The following is a 22,968-nucleotide window of genomic DNA, read 5'->3' on the forward strand; positions in this document are numbered from 1 at the left end:
CTCCTTGCCTGCTCCCTATGGGCCATGCTGGCCTCCATATATTCCCTCAAGCAAGCTCGGCATGTCCTTGACTAGGGCCTTTGCACCTGCGGTTTCTTCTCGGCACCCTCTTACACCAGATATTTGCACAATTTGTTCCCTCACTTCATCCTTGTCTCTGTTTAAATATCACCTCATAGAGAGACCTTTGATTATCCTACAAAATAGCAGTCCCTATCATTCTCTGCCCTGTACCCTGCATTAACTGGCTTCGTAGTGCTTATCAACAGTTCAGATTATAGAGCTATGCTTTAAATTCGTTTATCATCTATCTCCTTCGTTAAAATGTAAGTTTCACGAGAGCAAGGATTTTATCTGTCTTGCTTACCATTAAACCCCCAGCACCTGGAACTGTGCCTGCCTGGTATACATAGCAGGTGTTCAACAGACATTTGTTATATGAAATGAGTAAGTGAATGAGTCCGTATTTTGCTTTGCATTTGAAAATGCCAGAAAGCCCCATTTTGGCCACACTTCCAGGACACTACCATCGAGAACCAAACCTCCTGAGTGAGGAGCACCAGCTTTGCCAAGACAATTCCCCTCAACTTTTGGCTCCTGGCAGGGTGACCAATCAGCACAGTTTGCCTGAGATTGAGGAGTTTCCTGGGACACAGGACTTTTCAGAGTTAAAAGTAGGGCAGTCCCTGGCAAACCAGGACAGTTGGCTGCTGCCCCGTTGGCAGACATCTTGAGCTCACAGCCAGTCAGCCTCTGCCTGATGCCACACACCAGTGGTCCACCCCCGGTGACACTTCAGATGACATGTGTGGGTCAACCAACCTGCCAGCAAATGTTTACTAGGTAATAGTCACAACATTCTCCAGTAGCTGGAGAGCAGGGAAAGGAAGCACAATAATGAATAAAATAAATACAGTTTCTGTCCTCAGGAAGCTTACAGTTTAATGAAGGAGACTGATACACAAAGACATAATTTCAATATACAATTTAATACCTCTCTAAACTGCCTTCTCTAAAAATCCTAAATCAGCAACTTTTCTCTATCTTGGATGTAATAATTTTAGCTGAATCAATCTGACCCAAATTGAATTTTTCCTAAAATGAGCTTTTCTTCTGATAAAAATAAAATGTAGTATAGTAGGTTGAATAGTTCTTTCCAAAGATATCAGATCCTAATCTCTAGAACCTGTAAATGTTACCTTATTTGGAAAAAGAGTCTTTGCAGGTGTGGTTAAGTTAAGGCTTTCGAGATCAGGAGAGTCTCGTGGATTATCCAGGTGGACCCTAAATCCAATCACAGGTATCCTTAAAAGAGGGAAGCAGAAGGAGATTTGACACAGACAGGAGAAGGCAGTGTGACCATGGAGGCAAAGATGGGAGTGATGCAGCCACAAGCCCAGGCATGCTAGCAGCCAGCAGAAGCTGGAGGAGGCAAGGAACAGGTTTCCCCCTCGAGTCTCTGCAAGGACCATGGCCCTGCTGACACCTTGATTTCAGCCCAGTGAAACTGATTTCAGACTTCTGGACTCTGGAACTGTGAGAGAATAACTTTCTGTTGTTTAAGCCACCAAGTCTGTGGTAATTTGTTACAGCAGCCTCATGAAACTAATACATGTACTCGAAGGAAATAAAAAGCACCCGCTATCTCACCACCCAGACATAACTACTATTAACCTACTCACATGTGAAGCATTAAAAGAAGCAATCTGTCCGGGCTCCCCAGCACCAAATGTGAACACTGGCATCATTTCCTATTTAGTTGCCTACACTGCTTTTTTCCATTTAACTTTACATTGTGGACAGCAAATAGTCTTCAGAAATATGACTTTTCACAGCTACACAGGATTGAAAACAAGAGATTTATTATCATTTATTTAACCCATCCCTTAGTGTTAGACGTGTAGATACTCCCCAGTTTTGTTATTGTAATATGGCAGTGAAATATTTGTAAATCAATTATTTGTGTGTGCATCTGATTATTATCTTAGAATGGAGTCCTAGAATAGAGTTACTGTATTAAAAAATATGAGCATTTTAGGACTCTTGATAGTAATTTCAAATGACTTTCTGCAATGTCCAGCCAATTTACGCTTACTTGCAATAGAAAACTATGAAAGAGCCAGTGTCACCACAGGCTAGGCAGCATGAAATACTAACATTTAAAAGATGTTTCTGGGCTTCCCTGGTGGCGCAGTGGTTGAGGGTCTGCCTGCCAATGCAGGGGACACGGGTTCGAGCCCTGGTCTGGGAAGATCCCACAGGCCGCGGAGCAACTAGGCTCGTGAGCCACAATTGCTGAGCCTGCGCGTCTGGAGCCTGTGCTCCGCAACAAGAGAGGCCGTGATAGTGAGAGGCCCGCGCACCACGATGAAGAGTGGCCCCTGCTTGCCGCAACTAGAGAAAGCCCTTGCACAGAAACGAAGACCCAACACAGCCAAAAATAAATAAATTAATTAATTTAAAAAAAAGTCACTCCATTAAAAAAAATGTTTCTTTAATATGCAAATAAATTTTTCTAATACATTTATATTTTTTAAGTTGGTTTTTATTCATTTTTTAAAGTTAATTAATTAATTAATTTACTGGCTGTGAGGCTTGTGGAATCTTAGTTCCCCGACCAGGGATTGAATCTGGGGCCTCGGCACTGAGAGAGCGGAGTCCTAACCATTGGACTGCCAGGGAATTCCCCAATTATACTTTTTAAATAATTATATTTCTTTTATGAATTGTCTGTCGAGGTTCTTTGCTCATTTGTTTTGCAGGGTGTTATATGCTTTTTATTTTTTATTGATAGGAGTTTTATATAATTAAAAATATTAATCTCCTGTCATCTTTATTGTAAATGTTTTCCATAGTCATTTGCCTTTTAATTTTGTTAATGTATTTTTAAATAGAGAAAACAATAATCTATATGTAGTTTAGTTTGTTAAATTTGTCTTTGGTGATTTTTTTTTTCCTTTGCTTTTATTCTTAGAAAGCCCTTCTCCACCCTGAAATTCGCTAAATGGTAAGAATGTAACTTGACTTCTCCCCTTTCCCAACACTTAGCCAATTTTCTTAACATTGTTTATAGAATTGTTCCTTCACCAGTTTGGGATGTTTTCCTTATTTCATATTAAATTATTTAATACCTGAGCCTATTTAAGAGCTGTTACATCTATTTTGAAAATAGTGTGGTAGTTCTGAGACAGAATGTTAAATCTTTACTTCCATTTACTAGCTGTACAAACCCAGGCAGAAGTCACTCGGAGCCTCAATTTACTCATCTGTAAAAGAGGCAATAAAACCTACTTCACAGAGTTATTTGGGGATTGAATGAAATAATATTTGTAATAAGCTTATCATATAGTAAGCACTCAATAAGTGGCAGATATCATAATTATTATTATTCTATTAATATTTTTCTAATTCTGTTACATTCCATTGAAATGTTATTCTACTTCAGCTGTGCAAGTGAGTTTAAATAAATCATTGTAAGAATGCGTGACAATGTAATAGAGCTGTTCCCATGTCCCTGGAGAAGGTTTGCTTATATTTTCATAATTCGTCACTGTGATCAAAGCAGTCTACTCAATGATAAATTTTTCTACATAGTTAACATCACTAGGTCCTATGTATGTAGAGCTCAGTTGTCACAACAGAACATTTTTGTTTTATTTCTTAGTGTCACTAAACTATGTTTAAATACAATGTTAAGTTTTCTTGAGACTTGACGACCAGCGGACAATAACACTGCTTTGGTATTTTTTGTCGCTGTGGGAGATAGAATGATTAGCAATGTCAGGGAACACAAGTGGGGAGAGATCAGCATGGGTTTTCTTCCGAGCCTCTAAACAAGATCTAAGAAGAAACTTGTATTTCTCAACTTTCTAGACATGAATTCCTATCTACCCCCATCTATCATAAAATGAAATTTAGTTAAATTAGACTCATTCAGTTAGTTAATGTGATGATATTGTAGTCTTATTCAAGGATGAAACTGTATACTGATAAGAAGACTAAAACTATGCAGAAAACAAACACGAAAGTCTTATGCACAAATTAAAAGAACAGTAAGATATATTTTTGGTTGACTGAGATTGTCAAACAGTTTAACAAATTGAAAATACCCAGTGTTGGCAAGGCTGCAGGAAAAAGAACATTCTTGTCTCTCTACAGAACCATTTGGCAACATGTGACAATTTTAAATAAGCACTTTTTACTCAGTAAATCTTCTGTGATTTTTTTCATAAGGATATAAATAGACAAAAGTATAAAGATATATGTACAAAAATGTTCACTATAATGTTGTTTATAAAAAGCAAAGTGTTAAGAAACAAAAAGTCCTGGGACTTCCCTTGCGGTCCAGTGGTTAAGACTTCCACTGCATGGGGCATGGGTTTGATCCCTGGTCGGGGAACTAAAATCCCGCATGCTGCATGGTGCAGCCCAAGAAAAAAAAGAAGAAGAAAGAAAGAAACAAAAAGTCTAAATGTCCATCAGTAGGAAACTGGTTTAAGAAATCATTGTGTATATGAGAGAATACTCTGTAAAAATACTGCCTCTCTGTATTTGTTATCATGGAAAGATGGTCACATTGTTGAATTAGCACCATTCCAAAAGAGCAATATGTAGTATTGAGGAACAAAAGTTGGGAGAGAGAACGGGAGAGACAGAGAGAGAGAGAAAGACAGACAGAGAGATCTGTAAGGATGTCTCCTGAAATGTTAATAGAAAATATGCCTAGGACGTGAGATTTCAGGTGATTTATACTTTCTCCTTTATATTCTTCTGGATTGCTTTAATTTTTACAATAAAAATTTAGTTTGGTTTAGAAAAACAGAACACAACAAAAACACTATGCAAAGAGTAAAAGAATGAAGGAAATAACCCTGTGTTAATCGTAGTTGTCTTTGGTCTTTAAGAAGAGAGACCAAGGGTTCCTTTCTACTTTCCCCCATTTTCCAAATTGTCTTTTATTGAGGATGATTATTTTTATTGAGTATTATATATCATGATGATGATGATAATCTGACAGACACACGAGACCCACAACCTTTCCTCCTGGTTCCCGGGAAAGACTCCTCTGTGGTTGGAGGGTCAAAGGCTGCCGTTATTAATGACTTAGCCATGCAGAGTGGAGGCTCATTTGCCTTCTGCCTTAGATCTCAAGGTCCTCTTAGATCTTTAAGAGTCCCCTCAGCTGGTTTACGTTGGCTTTTCAAGTGATCAACATTTATGCCCACTTTTGTTTGTTTGTATGTTTTGACCTAATTTTTTTAATTAAAAAATTAATGGGGGGCTTCCCTGGTGGTGCAGTGGTTAAGAATCTGCCTGCCAATGCAGGGGACACGGGTTCGAGCCCTGGTCCGGGAAGATCCCACATGCTGCGGAGCAACTAAGCCCGTGCACCTCAACTACTGAGCCTGCACTCTAGAGCCCGCGAGCCACAACTACTGAAGCCCGCATGCCTAGAGCCCATGCTCCGCAACAAGAGAAGCCACCGCAATGAGAAGCCCGCGCACCGCAACGAAGAGTAGCCCCTGCTCACCACAACTAAGGAAAGCCCGCATGCAGCAACAAAGACCCAATGCAGCAATAAATAAATAAATTTATTTATTTATTTATTTATTTATTTTTAAAAAATTAATGTATTTTTAGTGGATAAGATTTTGAAAGTTGGGCTTCCCTGGTGGCGCAGCGGTTGAGAGTCTGCCTGCCAATGCAGGGGACACGGGTTCGAGCCCTGGTCTGGGAAGATCCCACATGCCGTGGAGCAACTAGGCCCGTGAGCCACAACTACTGAGCCTGCGCGTCTGGAGCCTGTGCTCCGCAACAAGAGAGGCCGCGACAGTGAGAGGCCCGCTCACCGCGATGAAGAGTGGCCCCCGCTTGCCACAACTAGAGAAAGCCCTCGCACAGAAACGAAGACCCAACACAGCTAAAAAATAAATATAAATAATAAAAAATAAAAAAAAAAGATTTTGAAAGTTAAAGTATAAAGAAGCAGGGAAAACTATCTATAATCCCGTCATTGAAATAAATAGCTATTAATCTTGTGAACATCTTTCTTTTTAATCATGTCTTAATATACAACTGTGTACCTGCTTTTTCCAGTTATCATAGTGAGTGTTTCCCGGTATCACTGAAAACTCCTAAATCTATTTTAATGGTCCACACCCAATTTTTAAAAAGCATTCATTTATCCCTATATAATTTCAAATTGAAGTACAGTTATATGCTCAAAATAAGTTCATTACAAGAGCCATAAGAAAGATTCCTTCCCATGGTTAGAGCCTAGATCTGGTCCTTACCAATAATTGCAACTCCTTCATAACCTTAATTTCAAACATCCCCTCTGACCACCCTACTCCAACAGTCTGCTGACCTCACTGGGATGAATGACCCATTGATCTACTTTTTCACTGTTACTCACCTGCCTTAGGCCCTCATTTCCCTTCTTATCTAGACAAAATTCTATGGTCAATTATTTCAATCACTCCCTTGCACACACTCTCATATCCCTCCTCCTCTTTTTCTAGCTGAGCCTCAACCTTGGTTAAACCCAACTCTTCACCTACTGTGCATCTCCCCACCTGCAGCCAAATGTCCAAGCCCTATTTTTAATGCTGTCTTTAAAGACATGCTCTAAGGGTGGGAGGGAGGGAGACGCAAGAGGGAAGAGACATGGGGACATATGTATATGTATAACTGATTCATTTTGTTATAAAGCAGAAACTAACACACCATTGTATAGCAATTATACTCCAATAAAGATGTTTAAAAAAAAAAGACATGCTCTAAGCATTTATTCTCCTTTCTCATTTTCCTTTGGGGACCCTATTTGGTGACCATACAGCTGCTATATAGGTGTTCTGCTCTTGCCCATCCATCCTCCACCAATCCAACTCACTGGCCTAACCTTCACTCCCTCTCGGCTGCTTTTCCCAGAATCTTTTCTCTTCCCAGCTTTCTGACCTCTCTGTTGACTTCTGTTTGTTCTCTCTCCCTTCTCTACCCACCTACCTCTTTGTGCAACCCCCAAAAGAAACACAGAAGGACTAGCCTGAAATGAATTAGCCATGGGGGTAGCATCTGGAGCCTCAGGTTCCTGTCCTGCTAGGGGGCAGAGTGACCTTGGGCCAGTCACTTCATTCTCTGGTTCTTAGTTTCCTCCCTATGTAATGACACGCATTTGGTTACATAAATGTGGAGATGATTTAACCCAGTTCTTACACACAAACAAACATGATTCTGAAAATTTAAGAAAGGAAAAATTTAGCAAACAGTCCCCCTACCCTACTTTCCTCACTGTACCATCCTACTTCCATCACCAAGATAATGGCAACCATCTGGTGAGTATTATTATTGTAATTTTAGTGCTGAAACTTTCCTTGGCCCATCCATGCATCCCACCCAGTAACCATAACGGAAATCCAAACACTCACCGTGAATTTCTCATAGAGCTCATAAGTCAGGAGGGGGTTGGGCAGCTCCCTAAAGTAGAGCTTGCAGAGGGAGCCCACACAGTGGATGTCCTGGAGGTACACTTCTCTTGTCAGATCTGGACATTGATCTGAGCCAAACTCTTGCCTGAAACAACACAGACAGAGACATAACAATCCCAGGAACATGTGTTCCATGTCAGCAGCTACTTGGCTGCTTAGGGGGGTAAAAAGACCCTAAACTGCTGATTTGACCATATTTTTGACCTTGATTCAAAAAGACCTTCTATTTCAGGCACAAGGAAGCTACAGGAAAGATTTCCACTTCAGGTCCGGATCGTCCCTGCAGAAGCTGCTGTAATTAGAAAGACATAATCCCATTCACAAATGGATTTCCCATGGCGTTCTGTCTGTAGTCTCAATTATGGACAGTGAGGAAATATGAAAACAATTTTCCAAAAACCCTGTTGAGAGTTCAGTTTTTCCAAAATATTGTTTTAAATGAACTTCTCTTTCTTGGAGGAGAGACCAAAACCAGGGTGAGTCAGATTGTTATCGTTCACGTCCACATATTCATGTCAGCAAACTTGTTTTATCTGGAGACTCAAACTCAAGGTTTGAGAACTTCAATCAACTCCTCTCTCTTTGATGCTGAATGGAAACTTCTAGGCTGCTTGATAGTGACTCCCGCAGGACAAATGAGCTCATAAATATCTTCTTAAACAATCTATGGTGGGGTGTTTGGGAGCATCATCAGATTCCAGGCCTCATTTCTAATTAAAAAAACATTTACTAACAAGGTTACATGAATATACTGCCTCAAATAGTATATATACTTACAAGTTAAAAATCTATTTAAAAGATGATAAATCTGAGCTTTAATGCAGAAGAGAAGTTAGCTTTCTTGAGAGTATTCATTTGGTCAAACATGTAGTGGTGACAAAGTCAACCGGACTCTCAGAACCAGCATCTTGAAACAGCTTGCTGCCCATTCTCCTGTAGTCGGGTTCTGCCCCTTTAATAAAGGGAAGGGAAATCCCTGATGCTGTCAGAACCTGACAGGAACTGAGTGAGGCCTTGAAAAGAAAACCATGCAATGGCCTCAAATTCATAGGCATGTGTTTTTCTTACGAGGGCAGAACACAAACAATCTAGAGCTTATTCATTTAGTTAGCCAGAAATTTCCCTTGTCAAGGCTAAGGTCAGTCCTTAAGTGAAAAAGAATTGGCCATTGTCCAAATGTCCTTCCACGATACCAGCTACTGTGTAGTATGTTTCAGAGCTAAGAGTAAACCGTTAAAAATACTTGCTGTTGAAACTCTGAAAAATGTCACATGAGTAAATTAGTGAAATGATGTAAGCACATAGATTTTTAAAAAAATTTTTTTTTACAAAAATTTTTTTTTTAAACAAAAAACCTTTGGCTGCAATAAACCAGTTATTTTTTTTAGCAGCTATCACTTCTCTGGGAGTAAAAAGAATATTTTATTCCTTTGGTATAGTTTCATGACAATTGAGATTTGAGGAGGAGGGGCAGAAAACTAAATAGGAGGAAGAAGATAAAAAAATGAATTACCTGCACAATGTAAATTTTACATATTAATCTTGTAACAAGAATGTTTTACTTGAAAAGTCTACATTTGTAACTAAAGAATATATAATAAATATATTAAAGTATGTTCTTTTTGTATTAAAGAACAATATTCAAAATACATAAACCTATTCTTTTAGTCATAGAACAGTACATATGTTATATATAATGTATATACTCTATATATACACACTATATACACTCCCTTTATTTTACAGATATAATACATATAAAGAAGATTAGTGTCCTCTTAATTCAGTGTGATAGAAATTTCTTCCAAAAAATTCTAGGATGCATTTTAGAATTGTTTAGGATAAATCCATAGAATTGGAAATAGTTCCTCTATCAATAATTTTAAAAGTACAGGCATCAATTAGAGAAATGCACAATCATGCAGACTTCTGATTTCTCGACCAGATGAAATATCAAATGTTGAGTGTGTGCCAACAGAAAAACTCAGGATGACCTGCAAGTTCTGAATACCATGTAATGGGGATCTGAGCTGTGGGTAGGCAAGTGAGTAATAATAAATCATTTTTTCCAACTTGCAGTTTAAATCATTTGAGTTCAATTGAATCCACCTAAGAGGGATAAATCTGGTGCAAGACATAGGAACTGATGAAAAGCCCTCAGGAGTTTTTGTTGGAAAGAATTACATCAGACTGGAGAGCTTCCTGATTAGATTAAGAAGAGTTAGGCATCTGAAAACATCAGCACTTGATCTTCTGCCCTGTCATCCTTCCCTCAATCCCTTCAGTTTTTAATACCCCCAACACCTGCAGATAGAGGTATGAACAGAGGAAAGATCATGGAAGAATCCTTTGGGGGGCTGTTCTTTGGCTTACCTTAGCCGTTGTATGTTTGAGGTGACTCCTGAAAGCCGATAAATTCCATCCACAATGCCGTGAGTCTCTATAAATTCTGCACAGCTCTTCAATACATATGGAACTATGCAAAGGAAAAGAAAAAATAAAGTATTAGGGATAAGTCTGACTGTCTTTTAAAGATAGCCTTTTAAAAATCCAGGTAACTTCAAAGAGAAGTAAGTATGGAATGCATATGAGCTACAAGTGGAAACAATTACTTGTAAATGGTAGATGATGTTCTTTGATATTTAAAAAAAAATCATAGGGTTTTGTTAAAGTTTGGAAAACCCATGTGTTTTAAGAGTTAGGACTTTTCTTTTTGTAAGAATTTGTAAAATATGCTAACACTTAGATTTTTGAAACCAGCAGTGACCTTGGAAATCCCACAACACAATCTCCTCATGTCACTGGTTCTCCCAGTGTGGTCCCCTGATCAGTAGCACCAGCATCTCCTGGGAACTTGTTGGGAATGCAAATTCCCAGGCCCCACTCACACCCACTGAATCAGAAATTCTGGAGGTGGCGCCCAGCAATCTGTGTCTTAAAAAGCCTTCTAGGTGACTGTTGTGTGATAAAATTAGAGAACTCTTGCCTAGTCTACACATGAAGAAACCAAGGGGCAGGTAAATTTATTTACCTCACTCAAGAGTACTTGTTGCTTATGAAAAATAATTAACACATGGAAAAATGCTTATGATGTAGGTAGGTAAAAGAAGAACAAGGCACAAAATCAAATATACCCTGTGAATTCAGCTATGTTTAAAAAGCTGCAAAGGGAAAAATGACTGGAAGAATATCTGCCAAAATGTTAAAGGTGATTTAAAGGTGTAAGTGTTTTTTTTTAAAGGTGAGAACCTCCCCCCACCCCCCGCCGGCACCACCACCACATGGGTCAAACCAGTCATTGATAGAATGGACCTCATATAAGGGACCAACATGGCCTCTCAAATTCCTGCCACTCCGGAAGTCCAGTGCCTGGGTAGAAAGGTCTGGCTATGCTGTTCTCTCCTCAGGGCTGAACCTGATCAGCCCAGCCAGCTCAGTGACCCAGAATGGCAGCCACAGGCCTTCTGGATGGCATGGAGAGAGTGGCAAGTCACTTGTCACTTTGGTCTTTGGACAGATCCACCGGAGGTCCCTCTGTGAGAGTGTTGTAGATGGTCTGGAACTACCAAAGCCTTGGGTGCTGAAGTCCTCAGGCACAGAGGTGGTATGGGAACTCCATGAACCAGGGCTTGGGCTGGCACTGTGCTCACTTCCCCAAAACATACTCAGTCCATTAATGCCTTGGATGAGACTAAAGCCAATCCATTAATGCTTAATGCACACGATCATACCCACACACAATACTCAGCTGGACTGGACCTTTACATGGGTCGATACTAGGTGTTCAGGCTCAACATTCTTCCTGGATTCTCTATTACCATACTTTCTAAACAACTCCCCCATCATTTCTTTCAACCACTAACTATCATTTTAGGTGCTGAGTAAAATTCATCACACTTAAAGTATTCCACCCACCTCTCACAGGCTGTGCCTCCCCAGAGCCTTTCTTCTCCAGGACACGTCCATGTTTTGCCCCTGTCATTCATGACCAACTGGTGAGAAGCTTCTTAGTTACCCAAGGTGGAAAGAGGGCAGGAAGTGAACCTGGGATTGGAAATATTGAGGCCAGAGACCACAGAGGTGGAACTATTCCCTGTGAGTGAATACAGGGTAGGAGTGGGTGTGGTGGAGGAGGGGCTGTGAGTGTGGGCAGGGGTTCAGAGCCCCTTCCTGGCTTCAATTAGAAATTTATGCCTCATGCCTCTAAATAAATTTTATAAATAAATAAATAAGCAGAGTTCCCATGCTTAAAAAAGCTGTATTGTTTAAAAAAAAAAAAAAATCCCTATTGTGCACAGTAGGTCGACTCTTTCCCAACCCCAACAAGATGTTGTTCTGTAACCTGCCATGCAAGGTCATCGTCAAGAGCACAGGTTTGAATGCCAAATTGCCTTTGTAACCTTGGGCAAAATATGCAATAATTCCGTTTCTTAGTTTCTACATCTGTAAAATGAGGATAACAGTGATATTAATCTCATAGCTAGGATTGAAGTAATACTTGTAAATACTTAGCACAGACCCTGGCATATAAGCAGCATTCTACAGTGACAGTTATTTCTTTTTTTTTTTTTTTTTTAGTTATTTCTATTTGAAGCTTCTATATGATGTAAATTTATCATTTGTGACATTCAGTCTTGGTGAAAACAGTTTGCTGCCTCCCAGCTGATGGGCAGTTGGGGTAGAGCTGACCAACCTCTTACAAGTCAACACTCACCTCCCTATTCAGAATGGCTTTTGTGTCCCTCTCTGGTTGAGGTCACTTTTCTATGCACTGAGGTGTACCTTCATAATACAAAGGCAGCAGTCCTGACCCAACAGTGTACAGATTTCGTTAGCAGTCTTGGAACTGTGCTTGACCTTGATGTGTTTCACAATGTGAGTCTGTACCAAGGTATATGGCTGTTGAACGGCACAGGTGGCCTTGAGAGCTCGGAGCATTCCCGAAGAGGACTCAAAGACAAAAGCCTCAGCCTCAAAGGGCTTCTATAAGGAACACTCCACAGACGGGCAGTGCAGCGTCACAATCTGTCCTATCCCATTCTCAAAGACCCACCTCCCAGTACCATGGCTCTCAGTTGTATAAACTGAGGCTCCGTTTGTTTTAAAGGTGAGGAAAACACATTCCCGGATGGAGCCTCTGCCATAAATTTGGTACAGAGGCCCCAGAACCTCTAGTCCACAGCTCTGTTTAAACAGGAGGCAATATTAAAACAACCCAAGGGAAAAGGCCATGGTCCTGGTCCCTGAGGCGTGTTAGCTTTCTTGGATTCTTGTCTTGGGCTGAGTTGGAAGACGTAGGAATTCTCCATCATACTCAGTAAATGAGAAAGGATCCACTTGATCTCTGTAATCATCCAGCTCTAGAGCCAGAGCAGTGGTTCTCAGACTGTGGTCCCTAGATGAGGTCCAGCAGCTGCTTCCCAGGTGATTCTGATGCATGCTGAAGTTGAAGAACGACTGTCTAGACCAGAGCTTCTCATATTTTAATGTGGATACAAACCCCCGGGATCTTGTTAACATGCACATTCCAATGGGAGGGTGGAGGGGGGGAGTCAAGAATTTGCATTTCTAGCAAATTACCAGGTAATTTAGATACAGCCAATCTGCAGCCCATACTTCGGGGAGCAAGGCTCTAAAGGTAATACTGGCTGGTGGTGTTGCAGGGGCTGCCGAGAGTATCGTCTCAAAGTCTCAGAATTCTTTAGACTGTTGTTCCTGGGGCCCAGCCAAATTGGGGACACCCTAGGATTCTGGACAGGATAGAAGCTTGATACAAAATGGCTGAGTAGGTATAGATGGAAAGAAAGCCTCCATTGCCTGTTTAGGTTGCTATAGAAGGTTTGAGCCATAGAACTAGTTCTGTGGGATTTATCATAGACCCAAAGAACATTAAGTCTCCTCCTACAGAGGTACACACAGTTGCTGATTATGATATAACATTATGACTTCTTTGAATTTTCGCACTGATGGTTCTCTAAGTCCCTTTTTTGTTTGGTTTGGTTTGGTTTTTCCTGGAGCAGCGATCTTTAACTTTAACTTTTAATCGGAGCACAAGATAAATCCTGAGGTGGTTTCTGACAGAAAAGAAGGCTTTGCCTTTGATTTATGCTTTACAATTTACAAAACGTTTTAAAGTCCTTTGTTTCATTTGGTCCAACTTGGTACAACTAAAAGTCATTTTATACCATAAATAACGTGGTGGTACTTCTTTCTTCAATTCCAAACTTTTTCAAGGGTTTAGGGCAGAAAAGGCCAGCAATCAAATCATTTCTCTGAATCCCCCCAGAGGCAATGCCTGCTAAGCTGCCCCACTTCCCTGTATGGCTGGAATCTGATCAGATCTGGAGATGGAGATTGGAACAAACACAGTTTTATTTGATCAGTTATGTGATCATGGCAGCCTCATTTTTTCACAGTGCAAATTGCATTTGTGTTTTAGGGAAATATGGCACTCCTCCCACCCCATTCTGGATTTTTGTTAAGGTCCTGTACTGGTCATATTTCATTCCCTCTCTGGGTCCTGCATCCCTAACCATCAGGGTAAAGTCTAGTGGTACATATATACAATGGACTACTACTCAGCAATAACAAGGGATGATATAGCATATGGGCGATAGAGGCCATTCTATAGAAGAGTACATGCTATATGATTCCATCCACATAGAACTCAAGAAAATGCAAACTAATTTATAGTGGGAGAAAGCAGGGAAGAGGCAGGAGGCAGGAGCTGCGGAGGGGCCGAAGAAACTTTTGGGCATGATGGATATATTCATCACCTTGACTGAGGTGATAGAAAGGACCAAGGATCACTGGTGGATGAAGAACTGATACTTGCAGGGGGAGAGTCAGAGAGAGACAAGCCGCTGAACAGGGAAGAAATCTTTGAGAATCTCCTGCTGTGCACAGGGGAGAGAGTGAGGGCTTCAGGCAGCTCTGCCGTGCTGTGAATAAGCCTGCTCTACTACAGCATTTTTTAAGAGATGAAGTAAAGATTTCAATCACTTTTCTATTATTTCTGGTTGTCAGCAGAGAACTTCCCAGCTTTCCATTCCTCAGGAATCTGTCATCACAGTGGCTCCTGTACCTTCTCCCTCTGCCAGCTCCTGCTCTGTATTTCTGTCCCCTCCTTCCTCGATCCTGCAACTCCATGTCTCCCGCGCCTCCATGTGTCCCGCGCCTCCATGTCTCCCGAGCCTCCATGTCTCCCGCGCCTCCCTCTCTCCCGAGCCTCCATCTCTCCCGAGCCTCCCTCTCTCCCGCGCCTCCATCTCTCCCGAGCCTCCCTCTCTCCCGCGCCTCCATGTCTCCCGCGCCTCCATGTCTCCCGCGCCTCCCTCTCTCCCGAGCCTCCATCTCTCCCGAGCCTCCCTCTCTCCCGCGCCTCCATCTCTCCCGAGCCTCCATGTCTCCCGCGCCTCCATCTCTCCCGAGCCTCCATCTCTCCCGCGCCTCCATGTCTCCCGCGCCTCCATCTCTCCCGAGCCTCCATGTCTCCCGCGCCTCCATGTCTCCCGAGCCTCCATGTCTCCCGCGCCTCCATCTCTCCCGAGCCTCCATGTCTCCCGCGCCTCCCTCTCTCCCGAGCCTCCATCTCTCCCGCGCCTCCATCTCTCCCGCGCCTCCATGTCTCCTGCGCCTCCATCTCTCCTGAGCCTCCATCTCTCCCGCGCCTCCATCTCTCCCGCGCCTCCATCTCTCCCGAGCCTCCATCTCTCCTGAGCCTCCATCTCTCCTGAGCCTCCATCTCTCCTGTGGCACGCTCCTCCCAGCCTCTGTGGGCCTTGGCTTGCCTGAGGGGTCGCTGTCCTCCTGCAACTCTCCCTCTTTGATTCTTCTTTCTCCTCCCTGTTTTAACCTCTTCTCTCTTCCTCCTGGCCTAATGTAGAATTATAGAAAAGTCTGAAAAGTCGTGGTGTTTATTTCTTAAAGTATAATGTTCTCTGTTCTTTACAAAAAGCAAATTAACTGCTTTCCAATTTTCCAAGGAAAATTGTTTTTTAAATATTTCAGGATTTAGCCTGTCCTCCTTGGAGTAAAGTTTCTTTTTCTGTTTCTCTAAACTTTAAAAAAATTGAGATATAAATCAAATGTCATAAAATTCACCCTTTTAAAGCACATAATTAAGTGGTTTACACTATATTGACAGTTAAGCAACAATCACGTTTCAGAACATTTTCATTATTCCAATTCTAGAACATTTCTATATCTACAAGGTTATTCATTGCAGCAATTTTTGTAATAGCATGAGATTGTTCATCAATAGGAAACTATTTATATAAATAATGGAATATCCATATAATGGAATACTACATAGTCATCAAAAAGAATGAGGAAACTTTCATGTACTGATATACAGCAGTCTCCAAGATATATTGTTAAGCAGAAAGAATGAGGCACAGACGAGTGTAATGGTATATGAGCATTTGTTTTTTTAAAAAAGAGAGAATAACAGAACAGCTATACAATTCCTTTGTATATGCATTAAGTATCTATGGAAGGATGTATAATAAAGTGATAACTTTAGTTGTCTATTTGAAAAGAAACTGGGAAGCTGAGGCCAGGGCTATGAGTAAGAGGGAGACTCCTCATTATATACTCTTTTATACTTTTGAGTTTTGAACTATAAGAATATAATACCTTTCCCCAAATTTTTTCATTAAAAAATCCAATTCAGCAAATACTTATTGCAAACCTGCTCTTATCCAGCACTAAGTGCTAGGTGTTGCCTGAACCTATGTCATCTCCATCACTAAGTTGTGAGCTCTTTAGCGACAATGAGGATAGTTCTGTCTCATTCATCTAGAATAGCCTTGAAAACACAAGCACTTGAAATGTTTTGCTAAACAGGGGATTGGTCATTACTCTCCAGATGGGTTTTCAGTCCTCCATTGGTATCTGTGTCCTTCAAAGAAGAAAGCACTTTTTATGTGCCAGGCACTGCATGAGGTGCTTTTTTTTCTCTCTCTCTCTTTTAACGGCATTCTCCATGCTATAATCATAGCCAATCCACAAAAGACATAAAATTCTCCATTTTGAAAATGTGAAAGCTGATTCTCAGAGAGGTTAGGCAAGCTGCCCAACATCACACAGCTAGTAAGTGCCAGAGTTGGGATCCAAACCTAGGTTTGTCTGACTCCAAAGCTCATGCTTTTTTCATGGTACCACACTGAGGAGGAAGTTTAGAAAAAGCCCCAAGCTATACCTACCTGACTCAAACCCTCCCCATCAAGAGGGCAGATCCCATGAGTTAGTGGCCAGGTATGGAAGCACCATTTAAGGAGAGCTGTTTGGTTCCTTGCCCTTGACTACCCATATGCCTGAAACTCTACCACTGCAGTCCCTACCTTACTGTGGTGATGGCTTTTAGGTGTTCAACACCTAGTGGTTAACATCTATTTTTAAGTTCCTTTTGAAAAAGTTACAGAAGCAATATATACTGATAAAAAAATGAAAAACACTTCCTGACTTCAAGCCATACTATAAAGCTATAGTAAACAAAACAGTATGGTACTAGCATAAAAACAGAAAAGAAGATCAGTGGGAAAAAACCGAGAGCCCAGATATAAACCCAAGAATATATGGTCAATTGTATTTCACAAGGAAGCCAAGAATACTCAATGGAGAAAAGACAGTCTGGGAAAATTTGTGCTGGGAAAACTGGATATTCACATGTAAAAGAATGAAACTAGACCTGTATCTTATACCACTCACAAACATTAACTTGAAATGGATTAAAGATTTATATGTAAGACATGAAACCATGGAATTCCTAGAAGAAGACATAGGAAAAAAGCTCCTTGACATGGGTCTTGGCAATGATTTTTTTGTCTATAACACTTAAAGCACAAGCAACAAAATCAAAAATAAACAGGCAGGACTACATCAAACTAAAAAGCTTCTGCACAGCAAAAGAAACAATCAACAACATGAAAAGACAACCTATGGAATAGGAAAAATATTTGCAAATCATGTATCTGATAAGGGGTTAATATACAAAAGATATAAAGAAGTCAAACAACTCGATAGCAAAAAACCAAATAATCCAAATAAAAATGGGCAAAAGATAGACACTTCTCCAAAGAAGATATACAAAAGGTCAACAGATACATGAAAAGATGCTCAACATCACTAGTCATTAGGAAAATGCAAATCAAAACCACAATGAGATATCACCTCAAGTTAGAATGACCATCATCAAAAAGACAAGAGAGAAATGCTGGCAAGGATATGGAGAAAAGGGAACCCTTGTGCACCGTTAGTGAGATTGTAACCTGGTACAGCCACTATGGAAAACAGTATGGATCCTCAAAAAAATTAAAAAGTAAAACTGCCATATGATCCAGCGATCACACTTCTGGGAACATATCCAAAGGAAACAAAACCACTAACTTGAAAAGATATCTGCACCTCCCAGTTCATAGCAGCATTATTTGCAATAGTCAAGACATGGAAACAACATGTGTCCATCAAAAGATGAGTGGCTAGAGAAGCTGTGGCAGGGACTTTCCTGGTGGCACAGTGGTTGGGAGTCTGCCTGCCAATGCAGGGGACACGGGCTCGATCCCTGGTCTGGGAAGATCCCACATGCCTTGGAGGGACTATAAGCCCATGCACCACAACTGCTGAGCCTGCGCTCTAGAGCCCGCCAGCCACAACTACTGAGCCCGCGTGCCTGGAGCCCGAGCTCCACAACAAGAGAAGTCACTGCAGTGAGAAGCCCGCGCACCGCAGCAAAGAGTAGCCCCTGCTCACCACAGCTAGAGAAAGCCCGCACACAGCAACAAAGACCCAGTGCAGCCAAATAAATAAATAAATCTTAAAAAAGAAAGAAGTTGTGGCATATATGTACAACAGAATAATATTCAGCCATAAAAATAAGGAAATCCTGCCATTTGTGACAACATGGATGGACCTTAAGGGTATTATGCTAAGTGAAATAAGGCAGAGAAAGACAAATACTGTATGATCTCACTTATATGTGGAATCTAAAAAAAACATGAAGCTCATAGAAAAAGAGATCAGATTTGTGGTTACCAGAGGAGGGGGTTGGGGAGGTGGGGAGCAGGAATTGGATGAAGGTGGTCAAAAGGTACCAACTTCCAGTTACAAGATAAATGAGTACTAGAGCTGCAATGCACAGCATGATGATTATAGTTAACATTGCCGTACATTATATACGAAAATTGTTAAGAGTAAATCCTAAGTGTTCTCATCACAAGGAAACATTTTTTTCTTTCTTTTCTTTCTCTTTTTATCGTATGTTTATGAGATGATGGGTGCTAACTAAACTTACTGCGGTAATCATTTCAAAATAGATTTATGTAAGTCAAACCATTATGCTGTACACCTTAAACTTATACAGTGGAGTATATCAATTATATCGCAATAACACTGGGGAAGAGAAGAATAAAAAATGAAAAAGATACACAAATATAAAGAGCAAAGAGTGACTGTCCCGTTTATGCAACCCTTCACCATCTCTCAAGTGATAAAAGACACACACACTGAAAGGCTAATAGTATGTTTTTGCTTTTCTATATTCTTTATTTTGCTTTTCTGAATTTTCTATAATGAGGGTGAGGTAGAAATAATTTTTTTAAAGAAAAAAATAGGTTTTTAAAAAAACAAGTTTCATTAAAGAAGCCCAAGGGCTTTCTAAAGTTAGGGAGGCAATTTCTATGTGTGTTGAAGTCCTTTCCAATGACCCTGTGAGGTAATTACTCCTTGTTAAATAGAAGTATTTGCCTAACCTGCTGGCCTGGTGTGACCAAGGACCAGCTCTGCTCCACTGCTGGGTGAGGCTCCTGATGGAAGACTGTATCCTGGAGTCCCCTCCCCTCCTCACTTCCAGGGTTTCAGATGCCAAATCAAGTCAGCTCTTTCCCACAGAAGTGCCCAGGCCCTCCCTCTGCTCCACACCCTGACTCATCCCAGCTGAGCTCTCAGGTCTCTGTCATCCATACACCCACTCCTCCCAATGACAACGATTCTCCTTCTACCAAAGCAGATGTACCGCAGGGCTATCCAGCCCAAGGGACAAAACAGTGAATAAGATCTTTGCCCTCTAGAAGCCAAGAGGGAACGGACGATTACTGTGTACCTACTACGTGCCGACCCCTGAGCGCTACACTTTCATGCATGATTTGTACCCAGTGCAGTCCTCACAACCACTTTCTGAGGAAGGTATTTATCTTTGCTTTGTAAATGAGGAAATTGAAGCCCACAGGTATTAAGTAACTTGGCCGGTATGAAACGATCACGCAAAATATGTTAAGGGCCCTTGAGAGGCACAGAAACGTGACAGAAGTTCTTCTAAAAGATTACACAATGGTGGGGGAAGTCAGGCAGGGCTTTTAGGTGTTGAACAAGAACAGGAAATTGTGTACATTATAGAGAGCTGACAGTATGAGAGGGACCTTGTTAGAGAGGGCTGAGGCAGGACCCTCACTCCGGGGACGCACGATGCTGTGAGATTGATCAGTGGATAAAGGAGGACGTACAAGGCTATGCAATAAGAACTCAGACACTGGTTCCTAGGGGGTGATTTGAGATGCTGTGATGTGATAAGATACAATGTGATGCAATTATATACTGTGATACATGTAGAAAGCTTAAATAAGCTTCCGGCATATAATAAGCACTTTGTAAACATCACTCACTTTCTGATGCAGCTAGAGCAGGGAATGGTATAAACAAGCTGGGAAACAAGAAATAATGTGGTGAATTCCAGGAATGCTGACTAGACCAGTCTGGTGGAAGAGAAGGTAAATTCAGGTAAATTGGAGTTTTGACAGCCTAGGAAGACTGCATTCTAACTTGAGCTCCACTGCCAAACAAATCTTTCTAAAACACTATGGAAAAGCTCCCCTATTCCAAAACATTCACTGGCTTCCCATTACCCTTAGAATACTGTCCAATCCATGCAGCTGCCTCAGTAGGGGTAACCCTGGAATTCTTCCCTTCAAGGGAACAGGCTTTTGAGAAAGGTGGGTGGAGGAGGGGATAATATTAAGGAAAAGACTTGCCACAAACATATCGATCCAACAAGGGAAAATAAGGTGTCCCTTTAGGGTCAGTGCAGAGGACCTCGAATGCTTTGCCGAGGATGAAAGGGGAGGTGAGAAGCCTCACTCTTTTCTAGTTGCTTCCGAAAATTTCTTTAAGAAATATAAGTGCCTTTGTGACTCAAAGATAAAAGGCTGGTTGAGGGCAGTGAAATATCTGGGACCACACATCATCAGTTAATGAGCGAGTGGAAACAGCCTAGGAGGGACTGTGAAAGGAGCCTCCGGGGTGTTTTGGGTTTGGGGGAGGGGAGGGTTGTGACCACGAGGGAGGGCAGAGCTGACTGGGGAAACCAGGTGGGGTGTGATGAGGTTACACAGAGAACAAACCTGGAGAAGCCCTCACATGGCCTTGGGCTTAGAGCTGGCCCTGTTCACCTGGTACACAGGAACGGTGCAGAAAATGTCCCTTTGCTGAGAATGTCCCTTTTGTCCCTTGCTGAACATGGAGGCTGCTAGGCTTTGTATAATTTATGAAAACTTTTTTTGGCTCGTGCTTCCTACTGTCTGACTTTGCTCTCAGGGGAGTTGTCGGGCAGACATCACTCACTCCATAAGGCTGCTTGCGGACGCCAGAAAGCTCTTTCAGGCATGCCCCAGCACACTCCCAGGCCCAGCTGTGAGCATCAATTCCCTTATCGTTGCCAACAAGCCGTTTAACTCCTCAGTAGAACTGCGTTAAGACCACAGTCAGCTTGGATCACCCAATCAAGATTTTATTTCCCGGACTAACAGACCCTCTCTTTCTTGCCACCTACTCCTTGAGATGCCACGGATGGAGGCTCTTCTGCAGTGATGGATAAAGAGGATGGCCACGTCTGCCTCCAGAGAGAGTCCCAGAAGGAGAAGGGATGGAGCTGAGCAGGTTAATGAGACAAAACAGGGAAAATAAACCAGCTTCTTGAACTGTATGGGTGACTAACACCAATCATCTGAAGAATGAGGACAATGTAAGTTTTTTTCTCGTCTGAGTGTATCCAGGCCATTTTTTTTTTCTTTTTTTGCATGCCTTAGTAGGTGGTCATGGGATGCACTAACCAAATGCTATGTGGGGTCCCATGCTTAACAATCATTATTTCATTTAATTCTCACAACTCTGAGGTGTAGACATTACTATTCCTATTTTATAGATGGAAAGCTAAGGTTTGGTGTGGTTGGATGGCTTGCCCAAGGTCAAACAGCTAGTGGCAAAGCTGGGGTGCAATTATGAGTCTGTCTGAATTCCAAGTTCATGCACTTTCCAGTATGTTTTATAAGCCTAACCTCCACACCAGGAAAACCCAGGCACAGACCAGGCATGGGGAAGACCAGAAAGCCACAGAAAGCTGAGCTGATTTCATGTCTAAGAGCATCTTGATGACAGAGAAGGACTTAACAACAAGGAGTTAAGGAACCTGGGTTCTAGTCCTGACCTCCAGGTACTAGATTTCAGACCTTTGAGGAGAGTAACTGTGTTCCTCTCTGAGTTGCCCGCAGGTGACTCACAGGTACCAGGTGCTGGGTACCTATCAGTGAAAGCAACATGAACCAGCTGTATATCCTTGACCAAAAAAATAGCTACTACCAGCCTCAGATTTTCATCTGCACTAGGTTCAAGTTCTGGATCTAGACGATTGCTAATGTTCCTTCCAGGTCTAACATCGCATGACCTGTGAACTTCCTGGATGAAGCTGGGGAGAAGCTGGGCTAGAAATGAAGAAGGCGGATCTGACTTCTACCTGCAATGTTCAGGTCTTCGCTCCTACTGGTTCTGGTTTTTATCTAGGTCTTCTAGGGCAAAGCATTGGCATTCTTTTTCGTTAGTTTTGGTTTTGTATTGTTAATTGACTCCCCAACTTGTCCCACACATAAGAACAGAAATTTGTGTTAAATAAATATAAACTTCAATCTCAGGAGGTTTACACGTATCTCCTTTGGTATGGCTGGACTCCTATTAACCCCAGTGCTATTTTGATTATTATGGAGCCTGGAGTCCTCCAGGGACTTGGCTTTAAATGGTGCTGAGTTCATCTGAAGGTACCCACCCCCCCGACTGAAGGGACCGTGCCCTGAGAGCAAGAAATACCTTCCCTTGCTTATTGTACCTTCTGGTTTCCTGGGAGGCTTAGCTTCCTAATGGTTTCCAGACCTGTGGCACCATGGGTTCTTTTCATTTCTGTGTTTTCCTAAAATCATCTTTGCTAATGAAAGATGGGGAGCGTTTAGAAAAACAACTTCCTCATTGGCCTGCTAGGCCTAAGTGAAGAACAGACAGGGAGCGCTTATCAGCTCCTCTGGCACACCCCCTCCCAGCGTCCTTTCATTTCCTGCCCAATATTCCCGAGCCACAGGCAGCCATTGTTTCGAGAACCGCTCTGCTTGGAAGCCTGGGTACTGCGGCCTCCCAGAGCTTCCTGTTGTTACAAGGCCCCGCTTTC

General features: G+C 41.8%; 1 protein-coding gene and 1 long non-coding RNA gene across 3 annotated transcripts in view; one reads left to right on the forward strand and one right to left on the reverse strand.

Moving 5' to 3' along the window:
* ARHGAP31 (Rho GTPase activating protein 31) overlaps positions 1 to 22,968 on the reverse strand; it is a 115,074-nt gene that overhangs the window by 39,623 nt on the left and 52,483 nt on the right. For both annotated transcript variants that reach the window (XM_082460020.1, XM_082460021.1), the window contains exons 2-3: positions 9,861 to 9,963; positions 7,428 to 7,572 (exon numbers count right to left, since the gene is read on the reverse strand). In XM_082460020.1, coding sequence (XP_082316146.1) covers positions 7,428 to 7,572; positions 9,861 to 9,963 — 248 coding nt within the window. The remainder of the gene's footprint in view (positions 1 to 7,427; positions 7,573 to 9,860; positions 9,964 to 22,968) is intronic.
* Positions 16,451 to 22,443, forward strand: LOC309659109. The gene is made up of 2 exons (XR_014262609.1): positions 16,451 to 21,501; positions 22,184 to 22,443. It is a non-coding gene; the product is annotated as an uncharacterized lncRNA (long non-coding RNA).

The sequence above is a fragment of the Balaenoptera physalus genome, assembly GCF_965194825.1.
Source record: "Balaenoptera physalus genome assembly, chromosome: 4".
NCBI lineage: Eukaryota > Metazoa > Chordata > Mammalia > Artiodactyla > Balaenopteridae > Balaenoptera > Balaenoptera physalus.